Source organism: Giraffa tippelskirchi, chromosome 4 (assembly GCF_054371585.1).
Source record: "Giraffa tippelskirchi isolate mGirTip1 chromosome 4, T2T-mGirTip1v1.2.pri, whole genome shotgun sequence".
NCBI lineage: Eukaryota > Metazoa > Chordata > Mammalia > Artiodactyla > Giraffidae > Giraffa > Giraffa tippelskirchi.
Window position 1 is genome coordinate 113,102,943 of NC_137278.1, and position 15,363 is coordinate 113,118,305.

A 15,363-nucleotide genomic window follows, 5' to 3' on the forward strand; every position below is an offset into this window, starting at 1 on the left:
TCTTTCTTTTTGGATGTTCTGTGTGGCATGTGGGATCTTAGTTCCCCTACAAGGGATCGAACCTGTGTCCCCTGCACTGGAAGCTCAAGTCCTAACTGCTGGACCGCCAGGGAAGCCCCAAGATAAAGATTTCTAAACCCACTGTGGGGAAAAATGAAACTAAGCAGGAAATCATGCATACTTCAGTGTATACCTGTGTACAACTAATCTTACCCACTGCTAATTTATTCAACTACTTGGGATAGAGGATTGCTGAGGCCAAGATCATGTGATGAGTGCTACAATGTCTTAGCCTAAATTGCTATAACAAACTACCATAGGCTAAGTGGCTTAAAACACAGACCTTTTGTTCTCACAGTTCTGGAGGCTGGGGAGTTCAAGATCAAGGTGCCAGCAAATTCAGTTTCTGGTGAGAATCCCTTCCCAGCTTGCAGCCATCTGCCTCCTAGATGTATACATACTCACACGGCAAGGACAGAGAGAGCCCTAGAACTCTAGAGGTGGTTAGACAGTATCAGCGACTCAATGGACACGAATTTGACCAAACTCTGGGAGACAGTGGAAGACAGAGGAGTCTGGTGTGCTACAGTCCATGGAGTCACAGAGAGTTGGACGCAACTTGGCAACTGAAAAACAACAACAGTCTCATCATGACCCCCACCCTCATGACCTCATCTAGGCCTAATTATTGCCTAAAGGCGCCACGTCCAAACTATATTGGGGCTTAGGACTTCAACATATGAATGGGAAAGGAAGAGACAAAAGCATGCAGTCCATAACATACACAATCTTAATATTTTGCTATACGAAGTTATCATTTGGATGCCAAACTGTCAATACTTAGAAAATGTAAGTCATCAGAAGAAATGAGCATCTACATGATCCAGAATACCTTATTTATCCAGAGGTGAGTATCTGTCAACCTCAACTGACTAAAACAAGTCTGAAAAGCTGGTGGGATGCAGAATTTCCCTTTGAGCCATGCAAACAAAATCTCATCATTCCTTTAGTAACATGAACTGGTGTACTGCTTTACTTATTTTATCTTCCACTCTACTTTTACAAAAACTCCATTTTCCAGAGAACATTTGCTGTACCCAGAAAAGAGAAGGAAATAAATCCTATATTTTCAGGTGAAAAATGGTTAACAAATTAACAAGTTTAGCCTAAAGGAATAATTTTTAGTTACCTCACAGGAGGTTTGCTTAGGTGCTAGACAAATACGGCATAGCTTGGGCCACTGAAACACATGTTAAAACCCCAAGGCACTTATTTTAATGACCATGGGTAAGCATAGTGTGTTTATACCCTTCAGGATATTTAGAGCCAATCTTGAAGGAAGGAAAAGAAGTCACGATTTTTCTCTTTGTGCCTGAAAAGTCAGGTGGTGCTGCACTCGTTCCACTTAAAGGAAAAGATTGTAGGGAAAGTGACCTGGGGCCCTGTTATCACTTTTTCAGTTCCCTCTGTGAGCCTGTCAACACTTCAGGTCTGTGAAGACGTTTCACCTGTGCATGACAGGTCACTGAAAGAAAATCCGAATGTCACAGTCATTATCTCTCGGTTCATTGGCACAGCATGGAAAGAAGGAACAGAATGTTGCTAGTACTTTCTTATAATTTCATATGTTGGTATTCTCATCTTTTGTACTAAGAAAGTAATAAACATGATTAATAGTAAGCACAACTGTGTATGAAACACCTGCTATTTTCAAATAATTATGCTAGACTTTAAAAATACATCGCAATTAGTCTTTACCAACATTAGTATACGTCCCTTCTGTAAGCTTTGACTTTCCCTTCTGTCAGGACAACGGACTCTCCTGGTGGTACCTCTTACCTGTCTGCCTGCTCTTTGAAGCCGCTGCAAGCACCTCTGTGCCTGCCATGCCTGACAAGCTCAGGTTCCTCAAGGCTTGTTACAGACCCTGTTACAGACCTGTTCACTTGCTCTCCGCAGTGTAGCATAGTGATTAAGCTCAAGGCCTCAATATCAACCAGCCTGAGTTCCAATCCCTTTATTTAGCCTCTTTCTGCCTCAATTCCTACGTCTTCAAAATACTAATAGCACCGACACCAGAGGTTTGTTTTCAGGACTAATTGAAATGAAATATGAAAACCTCTAAGCACAATGCCTGGCATGTAGTAAATACTCAATATGTGTGAGCTGTTGCTAAAATATTCAAACTATGTTATCATAAATTATCTGATAATGTCTGTCTTCCCCGGACTGCACGCTCCACCCCTAGCCTTGGACTTGGTACCTGGCACATGGCAGATTCTCCTGTCTTGCATGGCTAAGAGAGGGAAGAACCAAAGGAATGCATCACCATACAAAGTGGGCATCACTATTGCTATATTAAGGATGAAAGAAACAGTATATGGAGAAAGTAAGCAGTATTCTAAGCTCCCACAGATAGTAAGTGGCAGAACTGCAATTCAAATCCATATCTGTCTAAATCTGAAGCTTGTACACTTTACATTTATTGCACTGGGAAAAATACATGCCCTGGGGAGAAGGGGGTGGGGAATAATCAATTAATATTGAGCACTTATTTATTAGTATGAACTTGGCAGTGTTCTGAGCACTTACATATGTTTTCTCACTTTTACAGTAAATTTAGGAGGAAGACACTACTATTATTTGCAACTTTATAGATGAAAAGTAAAGAACAGAGAGAAGATTTTAACAGGCTAAGGTTATAGAGCAAAGGAAGTGGCAGGTATAGGTAGGACTTGAACCCAGATGTCTGGATCTAGCACTCACACCCCTGACTGACACCTGTATGCCTCTCTCAGCATCATGGGATGCTTCACAATTAAACAGCACTAAACAAGAGTCAGAGACTCACTCTCGGTTATATATTCCACAGTCAACTGTTTAATTATTTATTTTTAACTTTTTTATTTTATATAGCCAATTGGAGTACAGCTGATTAACAATGTGTTGATAGGTTCAGGTGAACAGCAAAGGGACTGGACCATACATGCACATATATCCATTCTCCCCCAAATTCCCCTCCCATCCAGGCTGTCACATTCTACTGAGCAGAGTTCCATGTGCTATACAGTAGGACCTTGTTGGTTATCCATTTTAAACACAGCACTGTGTACCTGTCCATCCCAAACTTCCTAACTATCCCTTCATCCCATTTTTCTCCCCTGGAAACCATAAGTTTATTCTCTGAGTCTGTGAATCGGTTTTTGTTTTGTAAATAAGTGCATTTGTATCATTTCTTTTTAGTTTCTGCATACAAGGGATGTCATGCGATACTTCTTCTCTATCTGACTTACTTCGCTCAGTATGACAGTCTCATGGTCCATCCATGTTAGTACACTTTTGATATTGCAGATAAACAGAATAAAATAAAACCCCCAAACATCTACATAAATTCTGGTTCGTGTCATTAACAAGCACTGAATCTTAAAAGTCCATCTATAACAACTTTTCCAATTTGTCATTCAACTTTTACCTGTACTTTTCCAGTAATCCAGTAACAGGATGTTCATGAATTCCCGGAAGGCACCTATTCTAATTTTAAACAGAATAAATGCAGGAAATTTTTTCTTGAATAAAAATTCTGTCATCTTGTATCCTTTGGTAACTTACCTAGGTTTATCCCCTGAAGCTATGCGGTATTTGAAGGAAAAAACAAATTAATTTATTCAGCACACCTTTGAGCACTTATCTTTCAGGCACTGTGATAGGCAATGCACACACAAAGATGAATATAAATAACTTATGCTGCTAGGGTGACAGTAGTGTAAATGAAAATTTTCTATATTGTGTAGTACAGTTATGAAAAATAATGTTATAGAAGCATCAAGAAAGAAGTGATTTGGGGAAAGAGGTAGCTGACAGATTAGGTAATTGTACAGGAAACTTTTTATTTTGACCTCCAGGAATCTCCAAGTGCTTCTTGCTTCTACAGAATACCAAAATAAACATGGTCTCTGCCTCTTAAGTGAATAATGCAAAGAAACAAGCAAAACAATGGAATGGGAAAGACTAGTGATCTCTTCAAGAAAATTAGAGATACTAAGGGAACATTTCACGCAAAAATGGGCACAATAAAGGAAAGACATGGTAAGGACCTAATAGAAATAGAAGAGATTAAGAAGAGGTGGCAAGACTACACAGAAGAACTGCACAAAAAAGTCTTAATGACCCAGACAACCATGATGGTGTGTTCACTCACCTAGAGTCAGACACCCTGGAGTGTGAAGTCAAGTGGGCCTTAGGCAGCATTACTATGAACAAAGATAGTGGAGGTGCTAGAATACCAGCTGAGCTATTTCAAATCTTAAAAGATGATGCTGTTAAAGTGCTGCACTCAATATGCCAGCAAATTTGGAAAACTCAGCAGTGACCACAGGACTGGAAAAGGTCAGTTTTCGTTCCAATCCCAAAGAAGGGCCATGCCAAAAAATGTACAAACCACCATACAGTTGTACTCATTTCACATGCTAGCGAGGTAATGCTCAAAATTCTTCAAGCTAGGCTTCAACAATATGTGAACTGACAACTTCCAGATGTACAAGCTGGATTCAGATGAGGCAGAGGAACCAGAGATCAAATTGCCAAAATCTGTTGGATCATAGTAAAAGCAAGAGAATTCCAGAAAAACATCTACCACTTCACTGACTACACTAAAGCCTTTAACTGCATGGATCACAACAAACTGTGGAAAAGTCTTAAAGAGATGGAAATACCAGACCACCTTATCTGCCTCCTGAGAAACCTGTATTCAGATCAAAAAACAAGAGTCAGAATCAGACATGGAACAACAGACTGGTTCCAAATAGGAAAAGGAGTACGTCAAGGCTGTATATTGTCACCCTGCTAATTTAACTTATATGCAGAGTACAAAATGCAAAATGCTGGGCTGGATGAAGCACAAGCTGGAATCAAGTTTGCCAGGAGAAATATCAATAACCTCAGAAATGCAGATGATACCACCCTTATGGCAGAAAGGGAAGAGGAACTAAAGAGCTTCTTGAGGAAGGTAAAAGTGAAAAAGCTGGCTTAAAACTCAACATTCAAAAAATGAAGGTCATGGCATCCAGTCCCATCGCTTCATGGCAAATAGGGAAAAAAATGGAAACAGTGACAGACTATTTTCTTAGGCTCCAAAATCACTGTGGACAGTGACTGCAACCATGAAAATAAAAGATGCTTGCTCCTTGGAAGAAAAGCTATGACAAATCTAGACAGCATATTAGAAAGCAGAGACATCACTTTTCCAGCAAAGGTCCATATACTCAAAGCTATGGTCTTTCCAGTAGTCATATACGGATGTGAGAGTTGGACCATAAAGAAGGTTGAGTGCTGAAGAATTGATGCTTCTAAACTGTGGTGTTGGAGAAGAATCTTGAGAGTCCCTTGAACAGTGAGGAGATCAAACCCGTCAATCCTAAAGGAAATCAACCCTGAATATTCATTGGAAGGACTGATGTTGAAACTGAAGCTCCAATACTTTGGCCACCTGATGAGAAGAGCCGACTCATTGTAAATAAGACCCTGATGCTGGGAAAGACTGAGGGCAGGAGGAAAAGGGGGTGACAGAGGATGAGATGGCTGGATGGCATCACTGACTCAATAGACATGAGTTTGAGCAAGCTCCAGGAGATAGCATGGAGAACTATCCACGGACAGGGAAGCCTGGAGTGTTGTAGTCCATGGGGTCACAAAGATTAGGAAATGACTTAGCAACTGAACAACAACTGCCTCTTAGTACCGTATGCTTGAAGAGAACAAACGTTATCTGGCCCTGCCTCCTGGCAGTATGGCAGGAGTACAGTTGACCCTCCATATTTGGGGGTTCAGCGTCTGTGGATTCCGCTAATCACAGATGGGTTGCTTGAATCTCGGAATGTGGAACATAAGGGCCTAAGGATACAAATGATCAACTGTACCCCACCTTTTTACATAAGGGACTAGAGCACCCAAGGATTTTGTTATCTGCAGGGAGTCCTGGAACCAATGCCCTGCGGATATCAAAGGATGCCTTCCTGGACTTTGAGGACTCAGAAAAAATAACTATCATTGTTAAATGGTTCCCATGTGTCAGGCCTGTTTTAAGTATTTTGAACATATTAACTCATTTGAAGTCCATCTAACTTGAGTTTAAATATTATTGCCATTCGTAATTCCCATTACTATATCCCCTTCCCTTCTTCTGGTAAAAGATGATTCTTGGATAGAAAAAGAACAGATCATACTGCAATTTCGTTAACTATCACCACAATAGGCAAGTAAACAAAAATAGCAGAACCAGTTGGACTTGAAATAGCTACTGTGTTTCTAGAGGAATTTACCACCAGTTTAATTTAGAAGCCCTTGTTTTTGAAGATAGATACTATCTGAGTATAACTTCAGTTTAAGTTTCAATTCAGCATAACTTTTTTCAAGTAGTCTTTGGGCACATTTACTTTTAATAGGCAAATCTTCAAATTCAGCTAGCACATTAGGTAGTAAAACTCAGTCATGGAGAATAAAATATAACTTTATCACATAGGCCAGAGTTACGGTTTGGTAATATTGATGTTACCTTTGGTAACATTTATGTAATCAACATGGCTTAGCTTGTATTTTCATTTGCCAACCCAGAGTGATTTCAAATTAAAGCCATTCTAACTTGTTTATTGGGACACAGCTCTATCATTCATCCATTTGTGGTTAAAAGAAAAATAAGGCAGTATAGCTTATGTGTGTGTTTGGGTTGGGGGGAAGAGGTGGATTCTGCTTGGCCCTCCTCCTGTCTCTTTTTCTAACCTTTTCAGTTGTCTTCTGGCATTAACTTGTCTGGTTCAATTAACAAGTTAAGATGGCAGGTGGATGCAAGCAATGGAAGTAGGGCTACAAGCATTAGCACTGGCAACTCACATCCCTTCTTGGCCCTGGAGAGCATTCCACATTTAGGTCTGCTACACACACACACACACACACACACACACACACACACACACACACACACACATACACACACATACACACACAAAGCAAAGTGATTAAGTATGGTTAGCTACCACTTTTACATTATCACAGGTTGGAAGGCTTTTTATTATTATTATTATTAAGAATGACTCTAAAATAGCTAGTCCAACTAAGTCAATTTCATTCATCCATTTATTCAATCAATCAATATGAAGAGTGTACCAACCATGTGCCAGACGATGCATTGAGCTCTATGCAAACAAATTCAGCATAGTCTCTGATCTAATGAACACTGAATCCTAGTAGACAGGTGTCAGAACTAAGTAAAGAGCTTTCTCCAAGAGGAACTAGCTCTGCACTTATAATAGCACCCCTAACAGTATATATCTTCCAATTTGATACTACTCTCCAAGTATTCTCTATTCCCTATTAAATAGCTAAACTCTACCTAGCGATTCTGAAAAAGTACTCCAAAAGCAAAAGCATTACTTTCATAAATGACCAGAGTGCACCAAATACAGCTCAGAGCTTAGATGGCTGAAATAGGAAACTAGAAGGTATTTGCCAAATTTCTGTATTTTTCTGGAAGTTCCATCCTTAATTTTTCAATTTCAATTTTAAAATGGTGCCTACAACTCTCATTAAATGGAAAATATCTTTTGCAATAATCAAGGCTTTTTAGAAGTTTGGTTCCTTCTCTTTCCAACTTTACATATCAGACAACAAAAAGAAAAGATAAATATGACACAGTTCTGATTCCTGGAAAATATTCTCTAAGTATACTGCAAAAAGAAACTCGAATATTGATTTCCAAAGAAAATTAAATATAAGTATATTTTTTAAATGTTTAGTGAAGCTTATGGAAAACATAAGAAAGAATGCAAATACTTAATGTTTGTAGACTAAAATATACCTGGCTACTGATGTAAAAAGATTTTAGGACAAGAGCCAGAAAATACAGTTAAACCCTCTTTCTTTCCTCCCCACCACAACTATCAGGGCATACAACCTTAAAACAACATAAAAACTAGTTTAATTTTTACTATCCTTCTTCCTTAATCTCTCCTCATACTAAATAATTAAAAAACAAAGAGAGAGAGAAGGGAAAAGTCCTTTGAACTGCGAACAAAAGTAATTTTCAGGAAAATACAGATTTTATATAAACTGGTGAATACAGCTGATTAGAAAAGCTATAGGTTGCCCAAGGCTTGAGTTGGGAAATACATAAAATAATAAGCTCTGCTTGCCTTGGAAAGGGAAAAGGGAAGAGAGAAAAAATTTAACGTATCACAAATTTTATGAAAAGTGTGACACTCATGGGATTTTCATTTGCATTCAACTTTTGCACTCATTTCTTTTTCATAAGGTTGAAACCCACAAAATAAAAGCTCTTGGTTTTCTACTAGAATTTTTAAAGGGCAAAAGTTTTAATTTCTTAAAGAAAAAAACACATCAAAATTTGTTTAATCAATATTTTAGATTACAACTTATTTTAAAATTCAAGAAATCAAGATTTACACTTACATTTTTGCAATGTATCCAAGTTGAATTTAACTCACATAAAAGTTTGGTGGCTATGACACCAGCATTTTATTTCATACTGGTGCCTAAATGCAGACTGTAAACTATTGATCATGTTATAAGTCAAGTCTCAAGTATTGAATATTACACAACTTCAATTACTCTTGGAAATTATTTTAATTATCCATTTTTCTCCAAGAGTTGATTTTGTGAGTCTTCTTTATAAGTCATGTAAAGACTTCCTTATAAGTCATGATTTAAAAAAAAAAAAATTCTGGTTAAAAATAAGGGTAAAAAAATAAGCAGAAGGAAAATTTTGAAGAATTCCACTGTATTATCTTTTCTGACCTTGAGATGAAAAGTGAAGGAGAGTTGGAGCTACTGGACTTAAGAAAAGTGCCTGAATCCATGCAATTTTTAATACAATGAAGTATTCCTATGTTCTTTGCTATGATAGTATTAAGTACATGGATTGCACACTGCTTTATTCCCTTGATTTTAGCTGAAGGTCATTCCTGGTGTAGAGATTAAGATCTGGGCAAAGGTGTAGGAACTGCACTGAACATTTTATATTCTGGAAGAGACTATTCACACTAATCCCCTTATCAGCATCTTCTCTTTGCCACAAGGGTAAATTACAGTTACTACTTTCTATATCACAGTCTAATATAAAATATTACACTGAAAATGAATATATCTCATCACCATTTGGGTTCCACATGTAAATCTACTCATAGTGACATGTACATTATAATGTTCAGGATGTCTTTGAAAATCTAATTATAATATACAGTGCTTTAGTCTAGCAATAAGAAGCAACCAGTTGATCTATAGGTTTTCTTTGTATACTTACAACCAAATACCTACTCCAAATACATACTTAGTGTTGTTATTTCTTGGTAGTTTTTCTTTCCGATTATTTGCTTGGTTATGGATATACTCATGGGATGGTAGCTAAGTTGTAGATGGAGAACTGCTCTTTCGTGTATTCTTTGCTCTATTCATAATATTTTTCCTAAGGGTCTTATTAATGCATCAGAACTCAGATTAGATTTTACTTTCTCAGTGAGCCATCTAAATAGGTACTTCCTCATTATTCTCTATCTTTGTGTCATGTTCATTGTTTGCAGAGCACGTCACATTTTCAACTAATCTCTAATCCTAATTATAAATTACATCATCTGGCCCCTGGCCAGTCCACAAACCCTTTGTTGTTTTGTCTTTTTTTCTACTCTTCCCTGTGCTCACATTTTCACACTGACTTTCTTGATGCTCCCAGGACGCATGCATGAGGTCCTTTTCTCGAGTACATTCCTCCAGATATCTATAATTTTGTTTCCTTACTTTCCTCAGGTCTCTCCTCCCACGTCACCAATTCTTGACTATCAAGTTTCAAGCAGCACCACATCCCTTTCTTTGATCCAGTCTTAGTTTTTCTTATTAGCACTTATATACCTATGTGTTCAGTGTGTGGCTCTCTCTTTAGTATGTCAACTCCATTAGCCTTTAACTACTTTGTTCATTAGGACCGTCACATTGCTTAAAACAGTGCTTACCAAAAGGCTGACACTCAATACTTATTTGTTGAATGAATGAATTTCTTACTTATGTTTCTGTGACTCGATTCTTAAGGACCATAAAAGCAGAAACTTTCTGGCATTCCTGTAACATCTTGTATACAAAGGTGATAAATGACTATTTATTCAATGAATGAATGAATGATTTACATGAGCATGTGTGTGTGCGTGCTTAATCTCTTTTCCTCCTTAGATTCTAACTACCATGAAGACCATGTGGTACTCTGTTTAGCTCACCTACGTGCAGCAATCCCACAGTAGGCTCTGATTTGCTGTAAGCACTCAGTAAGTGACAGGGACCAGGGTGAACAGGAACTTACTGTGACTAAAGCCACCCAGAGGCCCCCACAGAGTTAATCTGAGGTCTTGGTCACAGAAGGAAAAGAGTTTAGGATATACACAGGGCAGTGAAAACATGAAGCCACCCTATTTGTCCTTTCGGGGGCCAACCTGGTTCTGGCAAAGGCTTGCTTCCTGGATAAGACCCAGAAAGCTAGTGCAGACTACTGAGGTTTACTTTCAGATGGTATCTTTGGAATTCTGGGGGTGTTCCATCTTAATTTCAAGCTCTAGCTGTGATCTGATTGCTTAAAACCACTGCCCTAAAGATTGCAGATGAATCCATCGATAATGCCAAAGGGCATCAAACAAGAAAAATTAGATTTTAGCATAAAATCTCCCAGTGACTAGCAGAGTAACCTTGAAAACATCTCTTATCATTGCTTCTTTCATGTTTTTCATTTGAAAAATGAAGATGCTAGAAAAGAACCTGCAGAATACACATGGATTATGTATTCAGGTTTGCTTGATAAGATGCCCTGGGAAGGGGGCTTTATAAGGCATCTTCTTCTCTTTCTCTCCTTTGCCCACCTGCCATGACCCTCCTTGCTTAATAATCACAGCTCAGTGAGCTATAGTTGCAATGGAAATCTGTCAAGAGCATGGGAGGAAAGAAAGCTTAAGAATCATTAGCCTGTGTTCTCCCTGCCTTTCTTCCCAGGGTTAAAATGTTGTGAATCTATGAGCTGTACTTTTTTCTGTTCACTATGAAACCCCTGTATTTTAACAATGCTTAAGTTGTTGCAACCCTTTAGTTCACTTAACATTAATTTTCTACTGTGATCAGGGACTATGGAAGGCTTTGAGAATACAGAGATGAATTTAGAAATGGTCCCTTCCCTCAATGAGTTCCGTTTGAAAGGAGATAGATGCAACAGTTTGAGAAATACTTCGATGAGGCCAAAGTAGTGGGTGATAGTGGGTGACCTCAGAGCACATCAAAGAACACCTCGAAGAGGTGGGCGAGGAAGTTATCTGTGAAATCCTCCAGTAGGTGACCAGAAACTGAGTCCTAATTTTAATTCACCAAATTCTAGGCTCTTAGAGTTGCACCTTGCCTGAATCGTTCACTCCAAACTCCTTATGTGCCAAAAAGGAAAACTGCTGCCCAAAGACGCTGACCAACTCCTCCAAAGTAAGTATCAGAGTTATGCCCAGGAACCAGATAAGTACTATCTTTTCAGATATTTTTCGCTTTTTGTAGGAAATGTTTCATCAGTTTATTTCATCAATTTTATGATATAATTAACAAATTAATCATATTTTAACAACTTAGAGGGGAAATTATGAATATGTATTGACTTCATACACAGTAATGATGTCAATAACCCACCATCCGTAAATTACGAGACCTTGAAGTGAGCTGCTGGTGAATTTATTCAGATACATTCAGTCTCACCCAACTTGCCTCTTGAGCTACTTATTCCGTGAATCACAGCTGGGAAGGACAGGTACAGTCTGACTGTGAACAAGAACAAACTTTAAGAACAGATCTTATTCTGATTGCACTTCCTCTCCACAATTGATCAGGCATTTAAGGTAAGCCCTTCAAAGTGAAATGTTTTTAGTAGTAGTAGTATATAAAATTGCTCAGGTATGCAATTTTCTTGGGAGTTTGCTTGCTTTTTTTTTTTTTCCTGTCCTTTCTTTCCTAATGTAGTCGTTTTACTTGGGATGTTTAAAGACGGTGATATAGTAATGGGACAATATAAGATCTCATTACATTAAAACAGAAATACCTGGGAGTCCATAATTTCTAATAGCTTGCCATCTGTTAGGTTCTTAGAGGCAATGGATTTATCCTGCTTAGTGGAGATGATGATACTGGGGAGAAATCATGGATTATGCAATGGATTTCTGAACTCTTTAACTACTATTATTAATTTACTAGCTGGCAAACCAACATTTCCCAGCATAAAATCAATTATTTTTTGTCTTTCAACTCGTACCCCGAGTAAGGTTGCTATGGGCACCACTTAACATCTCTTCTGGCGCCAACAGATTGCGTTAAAGTCACCCCATAATCTCTCCAAATTAAAAAACCTTCCTAACTTTGCTGGCTTTTTCACTGTACTCGCAGCAGGATGCTCTTTTGCTTTGCCCCACAGTCCGGTTTAATCCTCCAGAAAGAATATTTTTAGAGGCACATCAGACTGAATCATTTTCATCTGAGCACACCATTTCCAAATGGCCGCACAGGGTCCTAAATCCGGCCGCTGCGGACCAGGATGAGCAGGTGTCCTCCGCAGCAGAGTCGTGGGACTCCCGAGCATTCATAACCGGACGTCGGAAAGCCAGAAAGAAAACTCGATCACGCAAGGACAGGTATAACCCCGCACTGTTGCGCGGGAGAGGCCGCGATCGCAGCGAAGGATTCCATCCTTGGGTTTGGGGAGGTCCTAGAAAGGAAGCAAACGCTGCTTCCCCAGTCAAGTCAGAAAGCAGGACGCACAGGGTCGCAGGTCAGAAGTTGAATTGCAACCCAGCCTGCGCTACGTCCCAGCGCCTTCCGCAGCCCGGGTATATCCGTGGCACCGGGCTGGGAGAGAACAAGGCTGGCTGGGGCAAGAGAAACTGTGAGTTGCCACGGCCGGAGAGCCGCCCCCGGCGAGGGCAGACGCGACCCCCGCCGCCTTCCGAGCGCGAAGCCGGGAGAGCCGGGCGCGGCTGCCGCGACGCTGCGCCCCGGCCCCGGCCCCGCTGTCCGCGCTTCGCTTCGCCCTTTCCGCTGAGGGCAGCTCCCAGCCGCCGCGCGCCCCGGCAGCGGCCGCCCAGGGGTACGCCTGGCCCGTCCCCGGGGGGCTGCCAGGGTATTCGCAGCCGGACCGACCCTCGCCCCCCGGCGCCAGGACAAACTTCCTTCGTCCTGGGCCACCAGCCGCGCAGGCTGCCAGGCGGCTCCCTCTGTAGGCTTCCCTGGGCTCCGGTTGCAGGCGCCCTCGCCAGGCACGGCGAGCTTCCTCCCTGCCCCTCTCCAACCCCGAGCCACGGGCGAGCGCCTAGCGGTCCCCGCGCCTCCGCTCCAACAAAGCCGGCGGCCGGGAGGCGAGCCGCCGAGGTGCTGAAAGGGGCGGCGAGGGCTGCGAGAGCCCCGCAGAGGCACTCCTGGGCCGGGCGATGGTAGCGCGCAGGGGCAGCGGGGACGTGGCGGGCGGAGAAAGGGGAAGAAAGTGTCCTGCTGTCGGCGCGAAAGCCCTCTCCGCTCGTCCTCGCTGCCCTGCTCCTCCTGCCCGAGCTCTGCCTGGCGGTCCGGGTGGGAGTTGGCGGGGGCCAGAGGAGGAGGCTGGCCGGGGACGCAGTGGCCTGGAGGGCGAGCCGCTCCCTTACCTCTGTCCAGAGTGAGCGGCTGGACCACTGTCAATGTCGCCATGTCTGCCGTGGGAGCCGAAGTGACGCTCGGCTTCAGCATCAGCAACCGCTTGTAGTGAGAAAAAGAGGAGGAGATTGGGGGCGGGGGTGGTGAGGGAAGACGGAAAGGAGGGGGAGGAGGGAAGGTGGTGGTGGAGGAGAAGAGAGCCTGGGTGGGTTGGCAGCCAGATGGAGACGCAACCGTTCCGCGGCGGGCAGACCTTCAGATGCGGCGTGAAGCTGAGCAGGTATCGGAGAGCGAATGCCTTGCTGGCTCTGGAAAGGAACTTTGCTGTTCCACTCCGAGGAGCACCGGATGGGTGTAGCTACCGTGTTGCTTTCTTTCAACTTTCCACTCGAATAAAATGGTCACAGCTTACGTGCGTTTGGGGGAAAGGGGAAGAATGAAAGGGGATAGAGGGGAGGGAGGCAGAGATGGTTTTTTTCTGATTAAGAGAGTTTGTCAATCCTCTAGTTGTAATCGAGGGGATGTAATCCCATCCCCTGGAGAGAAAATGCTTCTAGTTCAGAAATGTGGGGTTTTAATTGTGGTTGCTGTTAATTTCTGTTAAAGTTTATTTTGGAATGTTGACTCTTAACAGTACACAAGATAACTGACTTAAAGCCAGGGTTCCATCATCACTAGGTCTCCATTAAGGACCTCAGTATATTGCCTAGAAAATAACTTATTTTACAAGTAAACTTCTTTAAAATGGTTTTAAATTAAAAATCACAAAAAGAAGTTTCTATCACAAAATTTGAAAGACACGTACCTAGCACTTTTCCAGGTTTTTCTATAGCCAGTGGTTACTCAGAGTTACCACTTGCTGATTAATTAATGTGTTTGACAGGAATTGAACTAGGCCATCGCCTGACTTGAGGGATTCAGTACAGTCCCTGCCTTCCAGTAGCCAGGGATCTAGTGGGAGATGATGTTTTTAAAAGGATGACTTTAGAGTCAGTCAATCAAGATTCAGTGACTAGAACTTTCAAATATTGGTTGTGACCCCTTCACCTTAACAGATTGCTTTCACTGTCTTGCCACATAGGGACTCTCATTTTGATCAAGAAATTAAGATATAGATATCTTATGTAAGCAGAATGGTGATGACTATGAGTTCAGGATTGGAAATGACAAAGCTGCCTCCTTCCCTCTCCTCATGACAGAGCAGAATTGTTTTGGCTAGCAGTATACTTCTGAAGACAGACACTGTTTTACAGCAAAATATTTGCACATAATCTACGTCATTGTCTTCTGATTACAGTATGGATGGTTTCTGAAGACGTTTCCCATCTCATGGTTTATGTTTGAAAAAACAAACAAACAAGATTTCATGAGTGATTTGAGAAAGTCAAAGATGATTGGTCAAACCCTAACAGACCTTAAAGACTTACCTAAAATAATAGCTCTTGCTTATAATAGCGTGCTTATGTTTTCATTTAGTGTCTAGAAAGAACCCCGATCTTGAAATTCAAGTCTCAGTTATATGCTCTCCAGAAACCACATAATCTCTCACTGATCCCCAGTTTCTTCATCTGTCAAACAAGGACACTTTTAATCTTCAAGCTTATTGAGATTCTGTAAAATGAGGGAATTAATTCTTGCCTGCAAGCTCACTGAGTTTTGTGAGGGTCTAATGAG

General features: G+C 41.2%; 1 protein-coding gene across 14 annotated transcripts in view; it reads right to left on the reverse strand.

Annotated features, from left to right (window-relative positions):
• Positions 1-14,271, reverse strand: part of LIN7A (lin-7 cell polarity scaffold A) — a 147,926-nt gene extending 133,655 nt beyond the window's left edge. For 9 of the 14 annotated variants that reach the window (XM_081597137.1, XM_081597136.1, XM_081597145.1 and 6 more), the window contains exon 1: positions 13,701-14,271. In XM_081597137.1, coding sequence (XP_081453263.1) covers positions 13,701-13,782 — 82 coding nt within the window. In that variant the 5' untranslated portion in view covers positions 13,783-14,271. Of the gene's footprint in view, positions 1-343; positions 648-13,700 lie in introns of those variants that run through there. The other 5 variants (XM_081597151.1, XM_081597142.1, XM_081597138.1 and 2 more) reach the window with 4 other exon arrangements.
• Positions 14,272-15,363: the final 1,092 nt, after the last annotated feature.